Below are 23,850 nucleotides of genomic sequence, written 5' to 3'. Positions count from 1 at the left end.
ACAAACACATCTTGTTTTGAATTATGCAACTATTTGTTACAAAAAAAAATCTAAGATAGTAATATGTGTATATACCTGGTCAGTGCGTCATCTTTTTCTGCTCTTTCTTGATTATAGTTTCGCAAAAGACGTGCAGTTTCGCTTTGCAAATCTTTTATTTGTTGTTCACGTTCCGCCAATGCCTTTTGAAACCTATACATATACAAGCACGCATATTTATCAACGTTTTACATTTCGTTAAGTTTAAGGTTATTGTATCCATAATTTTTGTTTTCTATTTTTGTTTGCATATATGGACATATTATGTCTCATAATAGAAAGCAACTGGACATGTTTTAAAATTGAAACTAACTGGACAAGCACACACAAATTATCATTTACAACACCCTTCACCATTTTAAATGATTAAAATATGTACTTTGAATGTAAAAGGCCTAAACAATAAAGAAAAACGCGTAAAAATCTTCAAATGGTTAGACGAAAAAAAATACAGTATATGCCTATTACAAGAAAGTCACTTGACACATACTTTAGCACAAACATTAAAAGATGAATGGGACGGAGACATCTATCTCAGTGGACAACATACTAATAAACAAGGCATCGCCTTTCTAATAAAAAATAATATAGGGATCACAGTCGATAATTTTAACGAAATAATAATTGGCAGACAAGCAAGTATAGATAATAAAATACACGAAACACAATTAACATTAATCAACGTTTACGGCCCTAACATAGATGATTACACTTTTTACGAAACATTACAATCCTTTATAAATGATAACCAAGATAAAAACATTATAGTCGGTGGTGATTTCAATACTGTTCTTAACCCATTATTAGATAAAAAGAAGGGAAACCTTTATACTCATCCTAAAAATAGAAACATTTTAAATAACATAATTGAAAACTACAATATGATAGACATCTGGCGTACAATATATCCAAACGAAAGCAAATTCACCTGGCACTCAAACACAAAACCAACAATATTTTGTAGATTAGACTATTTTTTAATATCCGAGTCTCTTTGCAACATTATTGACACATGTAACATAAAACCAGGAATTATGAATGACCACTCTATAGTTGAACTAAAACTGCACAATATACAACCTGAAAGAGGCCCAGGATATTTTAAAATTAACAACAGCATCTTATTAGATACACAATATCAAACACAAATAAAACAGGAAATATTAAATACAGTTCAAAATAACAAAGATGCAAACCCAAACACCTTATGGGAAGTAATTAAAGGAAATATACGTAACGCAACAATTAGATACACATCATTTAAACAAAAAGAAACACACAAACTTGAAACTGAAACCATTAAAATCATTGAAACACTTGAAAAACAATTGCATCAAACAAACACAAATGATACCACCGACATTGAAAATGAAATAACATTAAAAAAACAAATATTAGATGGAATCTATCATACACATCTCAATGGAATAATACTAAGAGCGCGTGCACAGCATGTTGAACACAATGAAAAAAATACAAAATACTTCGCAAACATCGAAAAACGTAGAAGTGAACAAAAAACTGTACACAAATTAGTAGTCAATGGCGAAGATGTAACAAACAGAACTCAAATACTAGAAGAACAACGTTTATTTTTCGAAACCCTCTATAAACGAAAACATGTTGAAAATAACACCCTTTTTAAAAATACACATCACACTTTAAATCAAGAAGAAAAACTATTGTGTGACGGATTACTAAATGAATATGAATGTGGATTAGCACTAAAAGAAATGCAAAATAACAAAAGTCCAGGATCTGATGGCATCACCATTGAGTTTTATAAAATATTTTGGAATGATATCAAAACGCATTTAATTAATTCACTAAACCATTCATATAATTATAAAAACCTAACTACGCTTCAAAAACAAGGTATAATATCACTCATCCCAAAACCTGGAAAAAACTTAGAATCCTTATCAAACTGGCGCCCAATTAGCTTACTAAACAATGATTATAAAATTGCAACAAAAAGTATAGCAAACAGAATTAAAAAAATATTACCATCAATCATTTCAAAATCTCAATCTAGTTTCATAAAAGGACGTTACATTGGTAAAAACGTTCGTCTTATCCAAGAATGCATAAACTATTTCAACAATTCAAACAATCCTGGTCTAATATTCTTTGCAGACTTTGAAAATGCATTCGATTCGCTTGATCATTCATTTATGTTCTCTTGCTTAGAAAATATGAACTTTGGTGAAAGTCTCATTCAATGGGTCAAACTATTCTATACCGATATTAACAGTATAATCATTAACAATGGCTTCTTTTCAAACAGTTTTAACATCGAACGAGGGGTTCGACAAGGATGTCCACTCTCATCATCGCTATTTATTATTTGTATCGAGTACCTATCACATCACATCCAATCAAATAAACACATAAAAGGCATATCACTAGAACCTGATGAAGATATCAAACAGTCCCTATTTGCTGACGATGCAACTTACATCTTAAACGACAATTACGATTCTTTCCATAACCTTATAGAGTCACTAACCATTTACGGAATGACATCGGGTCTTAAACTAAACAAAAGTAAATGTACTGTGCTACGAGTAGGTAAATTAAAACAAAGTAATGTCCTATATAAAAAAGAAATGAAATTTAATTGGACATCCGATGAAGCCACAACGTTAGGAATTACTTTCACAAATAATGAAAAGGATACAGTTCTTAAAAACATATTACCTAAATTACAGAATTTTAAAAACTGCTTAAAATCATGGCATCACCGTAAACTTACACTAATCGGAAAAAACACTGTATTGAAAACGTTTGCACTTCCTAAATTAATGTATGTATTAACAGTTCTCCCAAATCCACCAAATGATATTATTAACGATATAAAATCAGCAATATTTAATTTCATATGGGACGGTAAGCCTGATAAAATAAAACGAACTCAGTTAATTCAATCTGTAGAAAATGGAGGAATCCAATTAACGAACATTGACTCATTCTTGAATGCAATCAAATGCAGCTGGGCTAAAAGATACCTAGATAAAACCAATACGAGTAAATGGAAATTATTCTACCAGAAAATCCTAAAAAAATATGGTGACTTCTTACTCTTTGAATGTAACATCAGCAATACTATCTTACATGAAATTGCAAAGGAAAACATATTTCTATCTGATGTTCTATCAGCATGGAGTGATGTCACTCATAACCTAGAAACCAAAACGAACAGTAAAACAATTTTATGGAATAATAAAGACATAACTTCAAACAATAAGACGTTTTTCTATAAAGATTGGTTTGAACGAAGCATTAAATATGTCGACCAATTATATGACTACAGAATTAAGGATTTCTACTCTTTTGATGATATATGCTACATATACGGAATACCTTCAAATAATTTTCTGAAGTACTACACACTAATCCAAAGCATACCCATACATATTAAATCTGAAATAAATACAAATAATACACCATGTACTCAAACAACATTTGTAGAAAACATACTTGGAAGAAAAACCAAAACGAATAAAATATTTTACACACTACAAATTAAAAACCCTACAGAAAACTCCAAAATCCAAAATAAATGGCAAGTCCTTTTTGGAGAACATGAACTTAATTGGAAACACATATTTACCATGCCATATAAAGCAACTATTGAAAGCACACTGAGAAATTTTCAATATAAATACATCCATAGAATTATAGCTACAAATAAATATCTCTTTAAATGTAAATTATCTAACTCAAATCTGTGTGACTTCTGCAGTGAAAACATTGAAACTATAGAACATCTTTTTTGGGAGTGCAAACACATCCAGCCTTTTTGGAATCAATTAATATCTTTTTTTGAACAACAGCAACTAAACGTTAAACTATCTTTCTTAAATGTAAGTTTCGGAATTAACTCATTGAAATCAATAGACTGTAATAATATTGTGAATTTTATTGTTATATTGATGAAATATTTTATCTTTAACATGAAGTACAAAAACAAGTACCAAATTTTAATTGTTTTGTCCATAGTCTTAAAATAAAAATCCAGATTGAGAAAGAAATAGCCCTCAGTAATGACACATTACAAATCTTTGAACAAAAATGGAATCGGATTAAATTCTCATAATGTTTTGTCCACTTATATACATTTCACTCTAGTGTCAGTTTATCTTTCTAAAATAGTCTTTTTTTATTTTTTTATTTTTTTTCAATCTGACAAGATCATTGTGAATATACAATAAAACACACAAGTCCAGTATGCTTTCTTTCGACTTTATACAACTCATCTTCATAACTTTAGTTTTTCATAACTATTCCTATGTTGTTCTTTTCTTTTCTCTCTAAAAAAATATATATTAGCATATCTTGTATAACATGTTTGAACTTTATTGCTTTGTACAATCACTATGTTGTATGATCATATACATGTTTACATTGTATGTATGATATTGAATAAAAAAAAAAAAGCCACAAAAAAAAAAAAAGTTTAAGGTTATGTGGAAAATATATGGGTTTTTTTGACGCATTTTTACTATCTGCATCAACATTTGCATGTGCGTTTAAATACATAGTAACACAAACAATACATACTTTGCTTTGTCTTTCTTTAATTCATCGTTCTCTCGAATCAAGCCATTTATTTGATCTTGCAAACTGTTGGACCTGTAAAACAAGTGGACTTTCTAAAAATTTCTATATTGACTACGTAATGATCTAAAACAATAAGAAATATGGAATATTTGAATAGTATAGATATTTCCATTTAACGAATTACATTTTAGGCATAATTGTCTTAATAAGAGTTAACTTATATTATTAACATTTTAAGAACTTTATTTTGATGGTGCGAAACCGATTTACTTTGCCAAGTTGTTATCACTATCTTCTTTAGCCTTCTGTAATTTTTGTCTCCACCCTTTATCCTCCCACGAACGATCTGTAGTAGAACTATAACAAAAAAATAGCAACAATGCAGGTTCTTATAAATAATAAAATAATATTCTTTGCACTTAAAAACCGTTTACATAAAGTTCATACGAACTTTTTCTCTCTATATAGAACTTAAATTATCTAGCTGGTCGCGTACATGAGTAGAAATATTTGTTCTGATGACGATTCGAAAAGATTCCCTACGCACATCGATCAAATATAATCATCATATAGTCCTATATGCAAAAGCAACTTCGTTGAATTAATATTCCCCGCAAAATAAAGGTTTATGAATTGATGGGTCAAATCCCTTGGTTTATGGTATAATCCTAAAATAAATATTTAAGTGTAGGGTAATTGCTTGTATGCATTGCTATTCTCCTCATTGACATATAAATATACAACGTCAATTCAATACCCCTCTGCCTTTGGCGGGGGATAATATTGCCATTTAACATACTGAGGTAACCTGTTTGCAGCATCCTGAGCGATTTTAGGCGAAGCACAGTTAGATAACTTTTTACCTAGATTTCGTGCAATACAAATGTACCTTTCATTAAATCCCTTGATTATGTTGTATTAGCAAAGGAACGCTTTTTTCACGTGCAAAATTATTTCACACTTCTTAATTTATATTTTAAAGGGACTTGGTCACTTTCGTATTTTTAACAAATGTATTTACGAGTTTTTACCAATAAAACAATAATATTTGGAAAAGGTATAAAATACTTATAAAAGCAAGCATACATTTTAAAGAAATATGCTCTCAACGGTATTCGAACTTAAGACCTTCTGACGCAACGTTTTACTCGCTACCAGCCGACCATTCAGGCTTCTAAACGTATAGCTTATTTATTAGATATTGAGTTAAGTCAACGCATATTTCTGACTATCCATAACTTAACAGAAAATAGTAATATGTTTCATAGTCAGGACTGTTATTTTACAATTTCAATATAATGCAAGCATTTTTCCCGATTCTGCGACATGTTTTAAGGGATCTTTTCACGGTTTGGTAAATTGACAAAATTGAAAAAAGTTGTTTCAGATTCGCAATTTTTCGGTTTAGTAATGATATTTGTGAGGAAACAGTATTACTGAACATTTGCCATGGTCTAATATAGCCATTATATGCATCTTTTGACGATTTAAAAACCTAAAAATTATAAAGCGTTGCAACGCGAAACGATTGAATAATTTGGAGAGTTCTGTTGTTGTCGTTTGAATTTGTGAAACTACGAAGATCGCTTATATAACGTATAAAATACGCATCATATGTATGCTTGGCAGGATAGCTCAGTTGGCTAATGCGTTTTTACTTTAAGATACCGGGGGTCACTGGCTCGAGCCCTGCTGCGGGCTACTTTTTCTTCCTTTTTTAAATTTTAATTTTGTATTTTTACTGGAGCTTTTAAAATTTAATGTTTACATTTATAAATATAAAGCATTTAATGACAAACTTCAAAACATGCCAAAATCTGTGAAAAGGCCCCTTTAAATTGCCATTTTGCCAATCAGTGTACGTGTCCCTTTTAGTGATTCTAATGGTTTTTGTATGATATAAAACTGTAGTTCAGTCGGACAAGAAAAGAATAAATAGTGAAGGAAATTATTGCAAGATGAAAATTGTGTAGTTTGAAAACTGAATATTTTTATAGAGGTACCGCTTATTAACGCGCAAACACAAAACTCAATTTTTCCAATCTTAAATAAAGCTCGAAGACAACAAAGGTTGTATTCTTGTCGCACCTTTTACAACATTCATATAATGACTAATAAATGTTTTAATACAATATGCATAATTTTTATATTTGAATTTATAAGAAAATTCAGATCCTTTATTATTAGTCGACGAACCGAGCTGTACGGATATACTGATATAATAATCCGTGGTGACAGAATTTCATTAAAACATAACTTATTACTATATTTTTAACAAATGGTTCAGTATTAAAATATAAAAAGATGATATGTAAGATACGGTAATTTCATTTACTATTTTAGAAAGAGAAATTAAAGCGTATCCTTAAGTACAGATGTTGTTTAAACTGCAATACTTTAATAGTGCGTTTAGAGGTCTGAATAACAAAACATACATAAAACATAAAACGAAATCATTGAATGTAAGTGTAAATTGTGAAAAGTTTTACCTGCTAGAGAAGTATAATTTACTTACTGTTCATTGTCACGGCCGAACCTCTTCTCTAGCCTTACTGACTGGTGTCTACAAAACAATCCACCAATGTGTTGTTGATTTCTTGCAAGTTTGAACGCATTATACATTTTTGGTCAACTTACCATTTATCTCACTTTCAATAATTAAGTATTAACGTATTAAGACGTACATCTTACATCTTCGAATGAACAATATGTAATTACATCGTTCAACAACATACCATTTTGTGCAGAAGAGAAGTTGCAACATCGAAATATTAGTGTATCACAATTGCAAAAATCCATATTAAATTCTTGCTAAAATTAAATAGACTATAAAATAACATCATTTAAAATATTTGGACGATCGATAGTTATCGATAATCCCAATATTCTACAATGTTTTCATTTAATATATATTGATTTATATATCAAATAATAGATATCCCGATTAACAAAATAGCAAGAAAGATATCGAAATTAATCTAGCGTTCATTTACGTCATACAATTTATACAAAAAACAAGAAACCGTCGGAAACGGGTGATGCTCCACAAAGGTTATTTTTTGTCACAATATTGCACTATATATTCAGATAAAAGGAAACGTCGTGAGGGCACAGTAGTTGAGGGGACAATAATTTTTTTATATAAAATTTCAAAGGGCCATAACTCTGTGAAAAATCATCCGACCAGAACCCGCTGATAATATGCACATCTCCTCTTGGTAGTGAAGCTTCCCATAAAGTTTCATTGAATTCCGGTCATTAGTTGCTGAGAAATAGCCCGGACAACAATTGCACTATACGTACAGTTAATGTAAAATTTCAAAGGGCCCAAACTCTGTGAAAAATCATCCGACCAGAACCCGCTGATAATATGAACATCTCCTCTTGGAAGTGAAACTTCCCATAAAGTTTCATTGAATTTCGGGCATTAGTTGCTGAGAAATAGCCCGGACAAAAATTGTGCACGGACGGACAAACGGACGGACGCACGGACGGACGGACGGACGAAGCGGCGACTATATGCTCCCCCCAACATTTTTTGGTGGAGCATACAAACTGGAAATTATAAAGACCAACCTGTCAAGTATTTTGACCTCCTTTGGAACACGGTGTAATAACTATAATATAAAAAGTGTGTCTGTAATCGGATCATAACACAAATTCGAACAAGTAAGATGTGACAAACAAACTGACAAACATAATAGGCTAATTTTAGTAAACTTATAGTTAATCATATTGCACATATCTAAGCGTATATGTATGAACAAGTGAAGATAAATGCACTGTTTACTAGCAAATAGACAAACTGACAACAAAAACCACGCAGATAGCTAAAGCGTCAAATACAGAAAGAAAACTAAGGTAATTTTACGCAAATTTGGCTCTAAAGCCATTCATTTATATTTGAGAGCAGCTATTCGAGTTAATTAAGCAGAGGACCAGTTAATATAAATGTGTATGCAATTAAAAGTTAAATTTAAACATAGATAGATAATAAAATGTCGTTTAGGCAAATGTATAATTTTAGCTACGAAAGAGAGCAAATTGCTGTTTAGCCAACCATTCATATTTGGTATTAACAATATTGTCAAGCCTCATCGAACGAACAGCAAAACAAATGTACAATTCATAATTTCGACATGGATAACAATTAGAACAATTACCCATTTATTTTAAGACATGAACTTAACATGCGCTTTGCAAATTTTTAGATGTGAAAAAGAATGACATAAGACTATCTTAGGTACTTTACAAAAGGGCCATCTTTGATCGCTCATTTTCAGTCTTGTGTGTGGCAAATTTCAATCCAAAAATATGATCTAAACTACCACGATATAATGTCACATAACACACATCAAAGCCTTTTGATTTAAGGCTTCAGAAGGTTATACTGATATACATGTAATATTATAAACATTTCATCTCAAATCTCCAGGCAGGACCGCCTTTGACCCTAATAGGATTTGAACATATTTAGTAGAGGTTCGTTGCGTGGTTTTACATGCTATTACATCTTTTGGTCTTGTTGTATTAACTTCGATTTTTTATTATTAACTATATGTCTGTATAAATCGTGTGACCCCTTTTGGCATTGCCAACGTTATGGTCAACAATCCACCAAATATTCCGAGCTATACTGCTCACCCATATGTCGTCGTCGGTAGCTGCGTAATGCTATGATTAAAGTAAGCATGCAGTATATCTATTCCACTGTTCAGACTTTTACAGATACATCATAACTACTACTATACTTAAACTTAAATGTCTGTCTGGTCATTATATCAGTTGACTGACAGAAAACTTACATTATTCTATTAAAGCGGAAGAATAGTCAACTGCGCTCTCTTGGTATAACTCTTTTTAAATGAAGGCATGGTTTGTAACAAAAATGTGTAGAGGACAAATAATTGATTTAAAACACCAACTATAAATTCTCTGATTTTTGTGAAGATTTTTTTTATTTATTTACTATTTAAGTCTTTATAAATCATGTGACCTCTTGGACGTGGCCGGTTTTGACCCAAAGGACATGATGTAGATAAAATCAGAAAATGGTCACTGTACGATGTTTCAAAGCTTTGTGACTTGTGGATTATGGGTCGAAATGTGCTTTTGATATTTGGAATATAAATCTATGTTAATCATGTAAACCAATCACCATGCCAGTGAAGAATCGATAATATCTTACGGACGGTCAGCTAAACAGGTAAAACCATAAAACATACACTACAACATGAACTTACTTTTGAAATTTCAATAACTCTGTCTTCCGCTTCCTTCAATTCGTCTTTATAATTTCCTTGATGCTTCTCGAGTCGCTTGCTTTTGTAGGTCTTATCCCTATTTAGCTTGTTCTGCTTTCGCACTATATCTGATTGAAGCTTTTCAAGCTGCTTGCTCGAATTATACAATCGGTATGCTGCTAATTTAACATTCTTTACATCTACGTCGTAAAGGAAATCTGACTGTAGTCCAGTTTCTACCTTCTGGTCACTGAAAATGAAATGCACATTTAGATATAGCCCAGATTGTTTTCATATCACCCTCAAAGACATGTTCAAATAACAACTGCCTTTTTTTCACTTTTGATTCCGATAATAAACGGTTAGTGTAAAAGGGAGCGATCTGTACTCACGTGCTATTAAGTAATAATAACAAGACATCAAGATCTGCTTATGAGGGATTAGCTGTCATCGATTAAAATTGAGAAAAATATACAGCTTTTCTTTCATTAAACGATTTAAAGCCCCAGTTTGCGGAATAGATCGTTGTTTTGCATATAAATCGTATAGTGAGAAATAAACTTTACATAAATTAATTGAAATATATTTTTAACGAGGTTGAAACTTGACATCGAAAACCTGGTCAAAATCGGTTTTGAAACGATAAAACAATATATAAATGATCATAAATACATGCAATAGGCGAAAATCATTGCAGCGTCGCGAGTTCTGCAAATTATAGCTATATTTAGCTTTCGCTAAACATTATAAGCATGTTAAAGATAAATACTTAGATTTAGCAAAAACGAAGCGTTGCAACTCAGTTTCCGTCTGTAACAGATCTATTTGCATTTGTTCTTACCTTCTCTCCGCTAAATTCGCACGTATCCGCAATTTGGTTTGTATAGATTTGAATCACGTGTCGAATCATTAATATTAATTAGGTCGTTTCCGTACTCTATCGTACTCGACCCCAAAATAAAAATCGCTATAATGTTTGTTTTTAACCGATTTCAACCGGATTTTCAGTATAATCCTCAATAAAAACACGTTTTATTACGATTCTGTCCCTATATATATATATATATATATATATATATATATATATATATATATATATATATATATATATATATATATATATATATATATAGCTATGACCGGGGACTTTAAAGATTTGATTAGCTGTAATATACAGAGCCCCCCCCCACCCACCCCATATTTTACAATGGTAAAACAAGAGATGACATACTCTGCAAACAATCCTTTTCATCCATTTACAAAAATGTCGCACTTTTAAATATTCCACGATCTGCACAGTAAAAAAGTTAGCCGTCTAACACGCATTATCAATGAGAGCGTGCATTTCAGTCCCAAGCTGTTTTCTCTATCACTTTTTGTAATGCCAGCATGCAATATCTGATTTTACCAACATTTATGATGAAAAATAAAAAAGACATTGCTTACACTATTTAAATCTGTTAGACATGTTCGCTATTGTCAACACTGTAGTTTTTAGGATTACAAATAAACCCATATCTAAAAGAACTTTCGTTCCTGCTTATACAATCACTTAAATGGCCATATTAAGTGCACATATAAAATCCTAAATTATCCGATTGCATGTGTTGCTTGAATTTTACATCTACGTGTCAAATCAATTTAAAAATTGGTTACCACTTTGAAATGGAATCCATAACAAAAGAAATCGTATGAAATATTACTCTTTATGACCGGCTTAAGAATGCGAAATTGAAATAATGCGTGCCTAACACAAGGTTTCATATTTTTTATTTTATTCAGTAGCATGTCTATCCGTAGTATCGGCCTTCATAATGAATACATACGAATTTCGGATGTGAAAAATACAAAAACACGCATGTGTTATATGTCAATCTATACTTAAATGGGTATTTTTGGGCATAACAACGAAAACTGCAGTTTAAAAAAAAACAACAAAGAAAACTGCATTTAAATCGGCATTGTTTTGACAAAATACTGGCTAGTCTGTAGTAATCTGTATGATGCACAATGGTTCTCATAATATCGACCCTCCTAATTGGTTGCTAAGATGTGTTACTATGCGCATGTGCTTGTTCTTAAAATAGTATCTTAATGGAAAAAACGAAACTCTTGCTCAAGTTGTTATTAAAATATTTTTACATTTTATTCAAAAACAAAAATATCAGTAAAACTGATGGATGCTCCCCGATAATGCCCTTTGTCAATATATGTGTCAATAACCACCTAAAAAAATCTATTATTAGCCTCCGTGACCTTGACCTTGTCCCCAGTGACCTCAAACCTCATCAAAAGGTAGAGGTCTATGCAAGGTACCTACATGCCAAATATGAAAGAGAACGGTAAAGTATTGAAGGTGCTATGAGAAACTGTAACAAAAGTGTGACGGAATGAAGTAAGGAACTACAAACTGGCAACTACAGTCAAACCTGAGATCAACGGTCAGTCAATGGAAATGACCAAAGTGACCGTTGTCCACAGGTGACCGTTGAATTCGGATCACAATTTTAAGATGGTTTGGTTTGTAAGTTGGTAGTATTGCTACGTCGTAACCCCACCCAGTCGTTTGCATACAGTGTAAAACAAAGGCTCATTGCCATTAACTCAGCATAATAACAGAAATAACTTACGTGTGTACATTGAATTATACAGAATAATATCTTATAGATTGATTTAATTTCATCTTGTTAAACTAAAGCAATGACTTTATCAACGCTGGTATAATTGTTTACTCATGCATCTCGTTCATTCAATAAATAAAGTTTGTCACGTGCTGTTAACGTCATCCCGTACAAGTCTAAAAAGCGGATTTGCTGTCATATACCGATAGTACGGTGTAATTGTACCGTTGAAAGAACCATGTACTAATTAGCGGTCATTTGATAGGCGATAATAACTTTTAATGTGTCACAAACTCTGACATATTTTCTTTTGAAGATACCCCCACAATTATCCCCGGAAAACAAACCGTCTCAACACCTTTTTATCTGTTTACTCGCAGCGGGCTGCTTTTATAACATCAAAGACAATACCCGCTTTCAGACGCTTTAACCGCAAAATAGACGGACAAATGATGTGGTGTGTTTTTAATTTTCGCGACTCAAGACGACTGACGCGTGACCGTTGATTTCAGGTTAAACATGAATTTCGGAGTGGAATATAGTGGCCGTTGGCCGTTATGGACAGCTGCCCGTTTAATTCAAGTGTAATATAGAGTGTTTTTCGTCAGGGGGATTCCAGTCTGACCGTTGTCTGCAGGTGACCGGTAAATTCAGGTGGCCGTTAGGTCAGTTTCGACTGTATATGCTCCACCGACAAATTTTCGGGGAGCATAACAAGCGGCATATAAAACATTTTATTAAGCTGCTAAAAATCCATACACTAACTGACATAATTTTGTTTTACGTTATTTTTAAATCAAATCATCTCCCTGGAATAAACTTGACCTACTTTCCAGTGAACATCGGAAATCATGAAACTAATAGTTGTTATAGTCATGGGTAATCATCAAATAAATTATAAATTTGAAAAAAACCTGCCCAGCACTTCTTGAGGGTTTTTCGTTTAAGTCACGATACTATGATGAAGGCCGATACTATGAGAATAAGGGATACATTATTATTTATGGATAGTATATTTATTTTTAAATCATATCATCTCCCTGGAATAAACTTGACCTACTTTCCAGTGAACATCGGAAATCATGAAAATAATAGTTGTTATAGTCATGGGTAATCATCAAATAAATTATAAATTGAAAAAAAACCTGCCCAGCACTTCTTGAGGGTTTTTCGTTTAAGTCACGATACTATGATGAAGGCCGATACTATGAGAATAAGGGATACATTATTATTTATGGATAGTATATTTAAAAGCGTTAACTTACTTTATACTTATCGAAACTAGGTCAAAATCACCAGAGAAAAAATCAACCCTTTAGATGTAAATTTGGTCAAATCTGTGTGAAGTTACAAAAACGTATATACGTGAATTAATTCAATTATTTTCTCATTTATACCTTTTGTTTAACAATTTAAAGACACTGGCCATTTAATGGAAGGTTTGATGTGATTAAAATTTTAAATTTCATTATTTTAATATATACGTTAAGGAAGACGGACAAAAATTTAACAAAAAATATCACAAACTCGATAAATATGATAATATATATAATGATAACAACAACAACAACAAATGACAATGAAAAGGAAAACTAGCGGCCTCGCAAAAACACTGATGGCCATTTTTGTCCACTAAAGAATAAATGTTAACAAACCATCGTAGTGGAAACTCCTCTTTTACCGGATGGTGAATTTGCTTATACGTTCACAATCACGATATTAAGATGAATCAAGAGGATGAACTTGTATCTCAATAGATTTTGTGAAAGTAATGATTTGTGTTATGTTTACAAGTATTACGTTTTAAACATGCGTGTATTTAATTATAGAGTACATATTTATAAAGATGATATTGTGATATCGTAGACTTAAAGGGACTGTCCAACAGATTAAAGCGTCTTTCGACGCGAATAGATATTTTGGGAAACTACGAGGATTGCTTATATAGCTAACAAGAAATATCTTTAAAAAAGATATACGGCGTTGATTGTGGTTGCAGTTAATGAAAGGTAAAGACTTCAATGAATGAGATCAAAGATAGCGAATGTCTTTTTCTGTGCAGTTCTTAGCTGCAGCAAACGCAGTACGGGATGATACGCGGAGTTTTCGCGGCTTATTTTACATTATTACATATTGCTGGTCATAAACGTATAGATACAAAACAGAAAACCAAAAGAAGAATGGAAGTGAAATTAAAACATATGAGTCAACCGGCAACACGCGAAGTATCCGTATATATTTTAAATATTTATACGCGCGTCCTTCGAACAAACCTGTTTTAGTGATTTGTCTGGCGTTGCTATTTGATGCGATTATTAAAAGTATCGAGAATCATTGCGCTCATGCTTAATTCATTAGTCAATATGATGGCATAATTCTTGTTAAATTAATTAAAAATAATATTTATCATGGTATTGTTGTAAAACACATTAAGAATCTATTATTGACATACCATATGATATCGCTGGATATCTTCATTTAACATCTGTCTGGTCTAAAGAAAATTCCAGTTCACCTAGTTCACGCTATAGCGTCTTTATTATGTAACGATTATTTTCCTGGCCGCGAACTCCGATCAGCACATAGGGTAGAGACGCAGCGATGACCTGTATGTAAACTCTGACATTCACACACAGTGGCCGCAAATTGACCCGATATACCTCGCGAGTTGAAATGCAATGCATTAAAGTGAGTCTTCGCTTCCACTGCTCTCTATACTTTAACATGTTAACATGTTGACAGGAATATGGAAGTTAGTACTAAATATGAGAAAATAGCCTTTAAGTGCAAACGTTCTCGCGCTGAAAATCTTCTGAAAATAAAAGGTGGACGCACAAACTGTATTGATGTCGAAATTGAGTGTAAAACTGTTCTATCTATTAAGCCTTTTCATTAGATATAAAATTGTTTCATGCTGAACACGCAGTAAAACAGTGTTACAAAGACGCGGACATGTTTCCAATGTTCTGGTCGTATTCTCAAATCAGCCAATGCAGTCAATGAAGTGTATTCATCTGTACTTGGCCGCGGGAAGTTTAATTTGAATGCTATTGGACGCTAACAAAGGTCAGGCTAAGATGAAAAGCTGGCGTATACAGCTAACGCCGAAAAAATACGTCCGCACTTGACGTGAGCGAGGATGGTCGAGTGGTAAAGTCGGGAGATATTTGTTCTTAAATCCTTTGCAAAGCATAAAATGTTGTATTTAATGAAGAAATATAAAGGTATTACAAAAATACAGAAAACTATAAGGTCACGAATTATTACAGGCTAAACTGCATAAAATGCATCATCTTAAAAGTCATTCATAATTGAAGAAACTGACCAACACTGACATCACATTTTTTAATGAATTGTTATATACGAGTTAATAAATGTACAAAAGCTACAATAAATTTTGTCCGATAAGCCATTAAATAAAATGTGAGATGTGTGATCTAAATTTGAAAAAAATGTATTTTAGAAAAAATACCCATTTACGTTCGGTTTAGTGCTGAATAATGGTACTGATATACAAAACAAGAGCTGTCAGAAGACAGCGCGCTCAACTTTTCGAGTGCTTGACAGTATAACGTAAGCCATCATGGGGAAATTGTTCATATTCTGTAAGGTCAATGTAATATAGTCATATTCTAACTGGAAGAGGACCATAATTGAAACATATTGATCGCTTATGTTTTAAAGAAGTGGTACATTATAGACGATTCTGAGTTCAGGTATCTTTTTCACAATCTATTGAACATGTGTAAAACTAATAAGATTATATTTCAAGTTTGATAGCAATAGCTTGGGTGGGATGGTTGGACAGTCTTTCAAAAATAAAATAATACAAATAAATATTTGTGTTTTTTAACCATGTTTCAAAAAAAAAAATATTTGTGCGTGGGGGGGGGGGGGGCGGTGGAGAGGGGGACTAATGTGGGGCTGTGGTCAGTTATTAAATGATATTTAACAAATAGGAAGAAAACTAGATCTGTGTTCGTGAAACACAATTCCCCCTACTGTGCCGCTTACAAGCCATATATTTGACCTTTGACCTTGAAGGATGACCTTGACCATTCACCACTCAACATGTGCAGCTCCATGAGATACGCATGCATGCCAAATATCGAGTTGCTATCTTCAATTTTGCCAATTTTACCTTGACCTTTGACCTCGAAGGATAACCTTGACCTTTCACCACTCAAAATGTGCAGCTCCATGAAATACGCATGCATGCCAAATATCGAGTTGCTATCTACAATATTGCAAAATTAGACCTTTGACCTTGAAGGATGACCTTGACCTTTCACCACGCAAAATTTGCAGCTCCATGAGATACGCATGCATGCCATATATCGAGTTGCTATCTTCAATATTGCAAAATTTGACCTTAACCTTGAAGGATGACCTTGATCTTTCACCACTCAAAATGTGCAGCTCCATGAGATCCACATGCATGCCAAATATCGAGTTGTTATCTTCAATAATGCAAAATTTGACCTCTGACCTATACCTTTGACCATGAAGAATGACATTGACCTTTCAGCACTCAAAATGAATGTGCAGCTCCATGAGATACGCATGCATGCCAAATATCGAGTTGCTATCTTCAATATTACAAAATTTGACCTTGACCTTTGATCTTGAAGGATGACCTTGATCTTTCACCATTCAAAATGTGCAGCTCCATGAGATACACATGTATGCCAAATATAAAGTTGCTATCTTCAACATTGCAAAAGTTATGACCAATGTTAAAGTTTTCAGACGGACGGACAGACGACATATATTTGACCTTTGACCTTGAAGGACGACCTTGACCTTTTACCACTCAAAATGTGCAGCTCCATGAGATACACGTACTCGCCAAATATCAAGTTGCTATCTTCAATCTTGCGCTTAACTGCTAAGGGGGGATTCTGGGGTGGGGCGTGGGGATGGTTTGGTGGAGTCCATTGTGGTATGTCAGGTAAGTGTTGTTTTGTCAAAGTATGAATCAAATCTAAATAAAGAAGTCATGGCAATTTAAGCAAAATTTATTTATTTGACCTTGAGAATCAATGTTATTCAAAGGTCAAGGTCAAATTCCTCTTGCCAGGCACAGTACCCTCATGAAAGTAAGAAATCATTTGAAGTTTTAAAGAAATAGCCTTGATACTTTAGAAGTAAAGTGCATGTAAGCACAAAATTGAACTAAATATTCAAAGTTACTAAGTCAAAAAAGGGCCATAATTCCGTCAAAATGCCAACCAGAGTTATGCAACTTGTCCTGTACAGTCACCTTATGATAGTTAGCGAGTGTTCCAATTCTGAAAACAATAGCTATGAAACTTTAGGAGTAAAATGGACCAAAACACAAAACTTAACCAAATTTTCACTTTTCTAAGTATAAAAGGGGCCATAATATGTCAAAATGCCAGTCAGAGTTACATAACTTTGCCTGCACAATCTCCTTATAATAGTAAGTAAGTGTTGCAAGTATGACAGCAATAGCTTTGATACTTAAGGAATAAAGTGGACCTTAACACAAAACTTAACCAAATGTTCAATATTCTAAGTATAAAAAGGGGCATAAGTCTAAAAATAATGCTGAAAGAGTTATGAACCTTGACCTACACAATTGTCTTGTTGCCATAAAGAAGTATTCCAAGTTTGAGTTAATGATCTTTGAAAGTGTTAAAGTTATTTGACTTTATAAAAAGTTAACCAATGCCGACGCCGACACCAGGGCGAGTAGTTTAGCTCTCATTCTTCTTCGAAAAGTCGAGCTAAAAATGGAAGGTGAACGCTAATTCAAGTTTAATTGAATCGTTTATTTAATAAAACTCGATCTTAGTTGGAAAAAAATACATTTGCTTTATCTCAAACTGAATTTCGTTTACATGAATAAAAAGGGGATTTTTTATGTTTTTAAACTAACAGAAAAAGTGTATGTATGCAGGGTTAAATTGCCAATTACATACAATCTAAAAAGGTAACGATCTTTATTATTTTATTTTAAAAACATAATCATTTGTTTCTGCTCACAAGTAAAATTGAATAGAACACCTACTGGATTATTTAATAATTAGAGATTCGTCTTTTGATTAGTTGTTTATAACCTATTTTTTACATATACTACATGTATTACCGAATACTATATTACATTATTGTTAGCGAAATAACTGTAGATCCATGTGGCACACCAATCAAACATTAAAACAAAAGGTTATCCTCGCATATTTTAACACTCCAGGAAGAAAACTGTGACGACGATGTTTAACCTTCTGAATGTATGTAGCGTTATCTTCATCGTTCAATGTTCAACGCATTTAAGCACTTTTTAGTGAAATCAAGTTTGACAGTTATTTTGGAGTCAAAAGCATACCGTTATTCTTTTACTACAATGTCTACTTTCGATTTCTAATAACTGATCAATAAAACAGACAGTCAATTTAGTTTATTGCATACACTTATTAATTAATCTTATGCTATTTGCATGAAATTATTATTTATGCGATAAGACATTAAACTGATTTTATTTAACTAGAAAATGGGATTGTTAAAGTTTAAAGTCGTAGTTCTAATAATACTAAAATCCAAATCGAAAGTACATTGTGTCTGTCTTTTCCTAAATCATTAAAATAATCAAATACTTAATTAACTGCGTAATTGTGTTACCCGGGAAATCCTGCTTCTTGATCACCATCCCATGAAAGTTGATTAGATTGTGCCTGTCTGCCTCTTTTTGCCATTATTTATAAGAGTTACAATGCTTAAGCTTCGTAGAAAAAATACGAACAGCAACTCCTTATGCAGCCGATCGATAAGCTCCCCGGAACGGCTACACTGCACTTATCTATCTTTAGTCTTCACAGTAAAATTTGGCTTTGTGTATTCATGTTAAAATTGCTTACTGTGAACAATGAACAAAATGTATATCATTTTGGGCCATGGTGATTTTGAAATGTTTATGTCACTCAGAGATACTTTGTTTTAATGTATTACCCAGAGGTGCTATTCATCAATGATGTTACAAATATTAATAAGGCAACAAAACTGTTTTTTATAACAGGTATACTATGCTTATCAAATGCAGACAATTAAGCTTATGTGGTAAGTATAATCATTTTAGTACAAGTAGTCTAGGACTTTGTAAAAGCCCCTCTATCAACATACTAGTTTATGTTGGTATGTGATTACATAATTACATGTAGTTTTAGCCGTTTTATCCAAATGTAATTCCTATAGTTTATTTAACGTAAGGTTATTATTATTTGTAATCATATATTTAATCTATGTTCATTGGTTGATTTGTTTCAGGTTGAAATTATTGGAGCAAAATACAAATATGTCAATACTATTAACGTGTAATCACGTATGGAGATTGAACCCGTTTATCGTCGTAAAAAGGGTACGATTCAATAGCTTCGCTACATACATACGCCTTTACACCACATTCTAATTGTTACTTTTTGCTGACTAGTTTTGCCCACGTGAAAGTGAGTTTGAAACGTTTATAATGTGGCAGCAATGTTTCATTCTATTCTATTCTTTGGTATCTTGTTTAAATTTAAAACAATATTATTCATTATTTTCCAGTTACCCAATCTGTGTTGCAGAAGCTTATTAGACTCACAATTATAGTATACTTCGTAATTTAACGACTGTTGTCCATGTTGTTTTAAATATTCAATTATATTAAATTAAAACAAAAAAGTTTATTGAAATTATCACGTAATAGTGAATAACACGATATAAGTTTGATATGAGAAAATACGACACAAAATTGCTGGAAAAAAAACTTTTTTGGAATGGGGTCTCGAATTAATACTCAACAAATAGTACATGGAAAGAAACAAAACGCGCAACGCGAAATTAATTAAAATATTTGTTATATAAAATGTCTATGCGTAATCATAATAACTTATGCAAGAATCTGTTGTTTTTTTCTTGAAAAACTATGAGAAATTAATATACATTTTAAATCTATTTGCTTCGTCACATAGGATTATAGCATTGTATAGTGAACAAATACCATGTTAGCGTGATGTTTAGTATCAAAAATATATGTATAAGCATTGTCTTATGTTTGAACTTGTACTTACTTGTTATAATTCAATTTATGTTATAACGATAAATACTTTTTTCATAAGTCCTTACCAGCCATCATGTCAATCGCTTTAACCAAAATATTTTAAAATCCGTGTTGGATAAGTGTATTCTCTAGACAAATTGCTTTATATTGGAGCTATCACATTTAATTATTAACTGGAATTTGAACCGGGGAACTTTTGAACCTAGATCTTTTGCGCGACACTTTTTCCAAGCATGCTACTTTATTCTGTCGACGTATTAAAAATTGTTAAACAAAGGCACTGTCCCAACAATGTGTTAATTACTGATATCCTTATAATGACCTTTACATAGAAATGTGACCTTGATCTTGGACTTAAGGATCTGGTTCCAGTGCATCACATTCCATCTAAAAATTGTCATTTCTTCTGAAAAATTATTAAAACGCCATCCATGCTTCAAAAAGAAACGCTCCGTATAATTATTGCCCGCTGATAATCAATAACTTAAGATATATATAAACCTAATAAGGCCGTTAAAATCCATTTAAAAAGTGATATTTGTTTATCATCTATTAAATAACGACTTAGAGTTCTGATGCATCGCTAATTATCCACCAAAGCGTTGAGTCTATGCATAGCCACAACTGAGCAGAGTTGTTACGTGACAAATAGATAACACATATTATGTCGATTCATGCACAATTTTATGAACACATTTGCAATGGAAATGGGAAGTTAATTTTACAATTATGTGTTCCTTTTCGGGACAACTTCCTGCCTTATAAGTAGCTATACGCAGTACCGGTAATTGTGTGTACAAATTGTTCCGTAATGCTTTCCACTGTCAATTATAGCATTTAACTTCGGATCGGAAGGTAAATTTTACAGTCCAATGAACATTCTTATAGGCGCTCTTTTGAAATCAGTATAAAGATATATTAACAACCAAAGTGAGGTATGCTGAGCTAGCACTGTTGTGTCAACTCGACACTGCGTGAGTTAAACTCACTAATGCGTTCCATGTTTTGCGATCATATGGAATACAGAATGTTGGTTTCCACTTACCTGACTATTTATTCCAATTGTTATTTCGTTTCATAACGGGTTGAGTGTTTTATCATTGTTGTTATATTCGAAAAAAAAAATCATATACTTAAACATACAGCAACGAATGTGAAATAAATATTTTGTAAGGTGTCAGGCATGCTATAACCTTACTCAAGTGGTACATCACTTATGTATCTTTATAAAGTTCAACGAAAAAAATGAATTCAACATATTCACCCAATTTTTTTGGCAAAGCTGGTTATAATAGAAAGAATCGCATAACACAAATATTAGTTGTAGTGGAATATCATTTTGATCCTTCTAATGTTTCTTTTCTTCCTCGTCCTGCTACTCATCATGACATCCGAAGCAGGGACAACAGCAGCAGCGTTATTTAAACGATGATGATGATGACGATGATGATGATCTTTTACGTGGAGATATAAATTGTAAAAATCACAAAAATGTACATCAGACGAACTATATGAACTTCTGAAACATGAACATCTATCTAAATTGAATATATATTAATAACTTTCTAAAAATTTAGTATTTTCGAAACGTAAAAATAGCATTACTAACGCACATAATGTGCTTTACTTTTCTTCCTTTACATGCATATAGAAGGAATTTATATGAAATTATTCTCGGTTTGATAAATACGGTATAGTATGGTTTATTACGTGTTATTTAGAAGAGAGATTATGGTAATGGCTTAGCACGAATAATGCACGGGTTTTGTGTGCATGTTTTAGCGCGAAAGCGCACGAGTTTTTCGTTTTGGGGTATATATGATTTGCACATCTATTGAGTCGCCATTCGAGGGTGTATTTGACAGGCAAACGTTATGGAACAAGAAAACGAAAGGGTGATAACCCCGCCCGCCCGCCCTTAATGAGAAAATGTATGGTTAAATAATTGGTTACATTGCTATTATGTTTATAATTTTGCAATTATAAAGTCTATATTTAGTATATTTTCAGTTCGGTTTTTAGTCCATGTGAGATGGGATCTTAACACAAACCGATTCCTTTACTGGGAAAGACGATGGGTGTATTTTCATTTAAGTCTGAAGCAGCTTATTTTTCTTGATTATTTTGACTCATTTTTACTTAATATTGTGTTTGAATGAGGTTTTTTAAGTTATGGGTGTCATGTTTTTCGAGACTCTCACTTCCTGGAGATAGTACCTCCAGCATATTTATTGAAATATTGGTATGTTTAAATTTCAGTGTTATTATTTTTTGTTGTCTTTCGTAATGAACGTTTAATTTTAAAGACATTCTTATTGTACGATTACTTAATATTTTCATTTTGGTGTGACTGGTTAGATGTTGAAGTCGGTTTAATATAGCTGTTCGTCATATGCATTTATATATTTCTCGGAATACTTATGATTTATCAACATTCTTTTTAGGTGCTTTATGGATTTTATGGTTTGAGTGATTTGTTTGTTTTTATGTTGATGTCCGGGGTGTGTGCGGGATGCTTTTGATGTTTGTTTGTTATGTTAATTTGCGCAATGAAATTGATAATGTTTTAATTACATTTTTTACTAAATAATACTTAATGTTTACAGTATAATAATAGCTGCTTATTTGTAGATTTCTCTAACATTAGAGGTTTCGGGAGGTGATGAAAGACCTAGACACCGGTCTCGAGCCATGGGTCCTCATACGTCCCCCTGCCATTAAAAGAAAAAATAAGAAAACAAAAATGGCAGTAGGGTTGCGTATCCCGCTCGCGGTTTTACCTGAATCGTTTATTACTACTGATTATTGTATGGGGTGTACGTGAAGTCATGTACACTTTTCTTGATTGGTGGTGATGGATGAATCTTGCAGATATTAGCAGCTTCTTTGAACAAATTTATGTTTCACAATTGTTAATTTATAATAATTAAGCAAGTTAGCGTGATTGATGGGCATTGGGGGCGTCCTGTGTGCACTTTGGGCATCGGCCGGGATCAGTTTATTCAAACAGTAACTCTTTATTTGAGATATATACTTGACGTCTAATTGTTATGAATAAATGTGCATTTTTTCACATGCCACACATGTGCATGTGAAGTATTCATAATTACATGCCCTACAGCATTTAAATAAAATCGTTTCAGTTCTTTATACACCTGAACAAAGATGTTACACCGTTTCCAGTCGTCTCGAGACTCATCAATTGAGCGGTGCCGTTGAGGTCTATATCCATTGCACATACAACACATACGAGCGTCAGAAGAATTGTTTTTTTGCATTTATATGTTGAAAGTCCTGTCAAATACAAGCACTCACTCCTATTTTG

The 23,850-nt window shown here is 32.6% G+C and overlaps 1 protein-coding gene across 2 annotated transcripts in view; it reads right to left on the bottom strand.

Moving 5' to 3' along the window:
• Positions 1 to 19,256, bottom strand: part of LOC127878196 (uncharacterized) — a 43,325-nt gene extending 24,069 nt beyond the window's left edge. For both annotated transcript variants that reach the window (XM_052424680.1, XM_052424681.1), the window contains exons 1-7: positions 19,109 to 19,256; positions 9,846 to 10,095; positions 8,179 to 8,219; positions 7,118 to 7,165; positions 4,873 to 4,959; positions 4,603 to 4,674; positions 76 to 192 (exon numbers count right to left, since the gene is read on the bottom strand). In XM_052424680.1, the coding sequence (XP_052280640.1) occupies positions 76 to 192; positions 4,603 to 4,674; positions 4,873 to 4,959; positions 7,118 to 7,165; positions 8,179 to 8,219; positions 9,846 to 10,095; positions 19,109 to 19,182 (689 nt within the window). In that variant the 5' untranslated portion in view covers positions 19,183 to 19,256. The remainder of the gene's footprint in view (positions 1 to 75; positions 193 to 4,602; positions 4,675 to 4,872; positions 4,960 to 7,117; positions 7,166 to 8,178; positions 8,220 to 9,845; positions 10,096 to 19,108) is intronic.
• Positions 19,257 to 23,850: the final 4,594 nt, after the last annotated feature.

The sequence above is a fragment of the Dreissena polymorpha genome, chromosome 4, assembly GCF_020536995.1.
Source record: "Dreissena polymorpha isolate Duluth1 chromosome 4, UMN_Dpol_1.0, whole genome shotgun sequence".
Classification (NCBI taxonomy): domain Eukaryota; kingdom Metazoa; phylum Mollusca; class Bivalvia; order Myida; family Dreissenidae; genus Dreissena; species Dreissena polymorpha.
The sequence above is the reverse complement of the archived record's forward strand: the minus strand, read 5'-3'. Positions and strand labels throughout refer to the sequence as shown.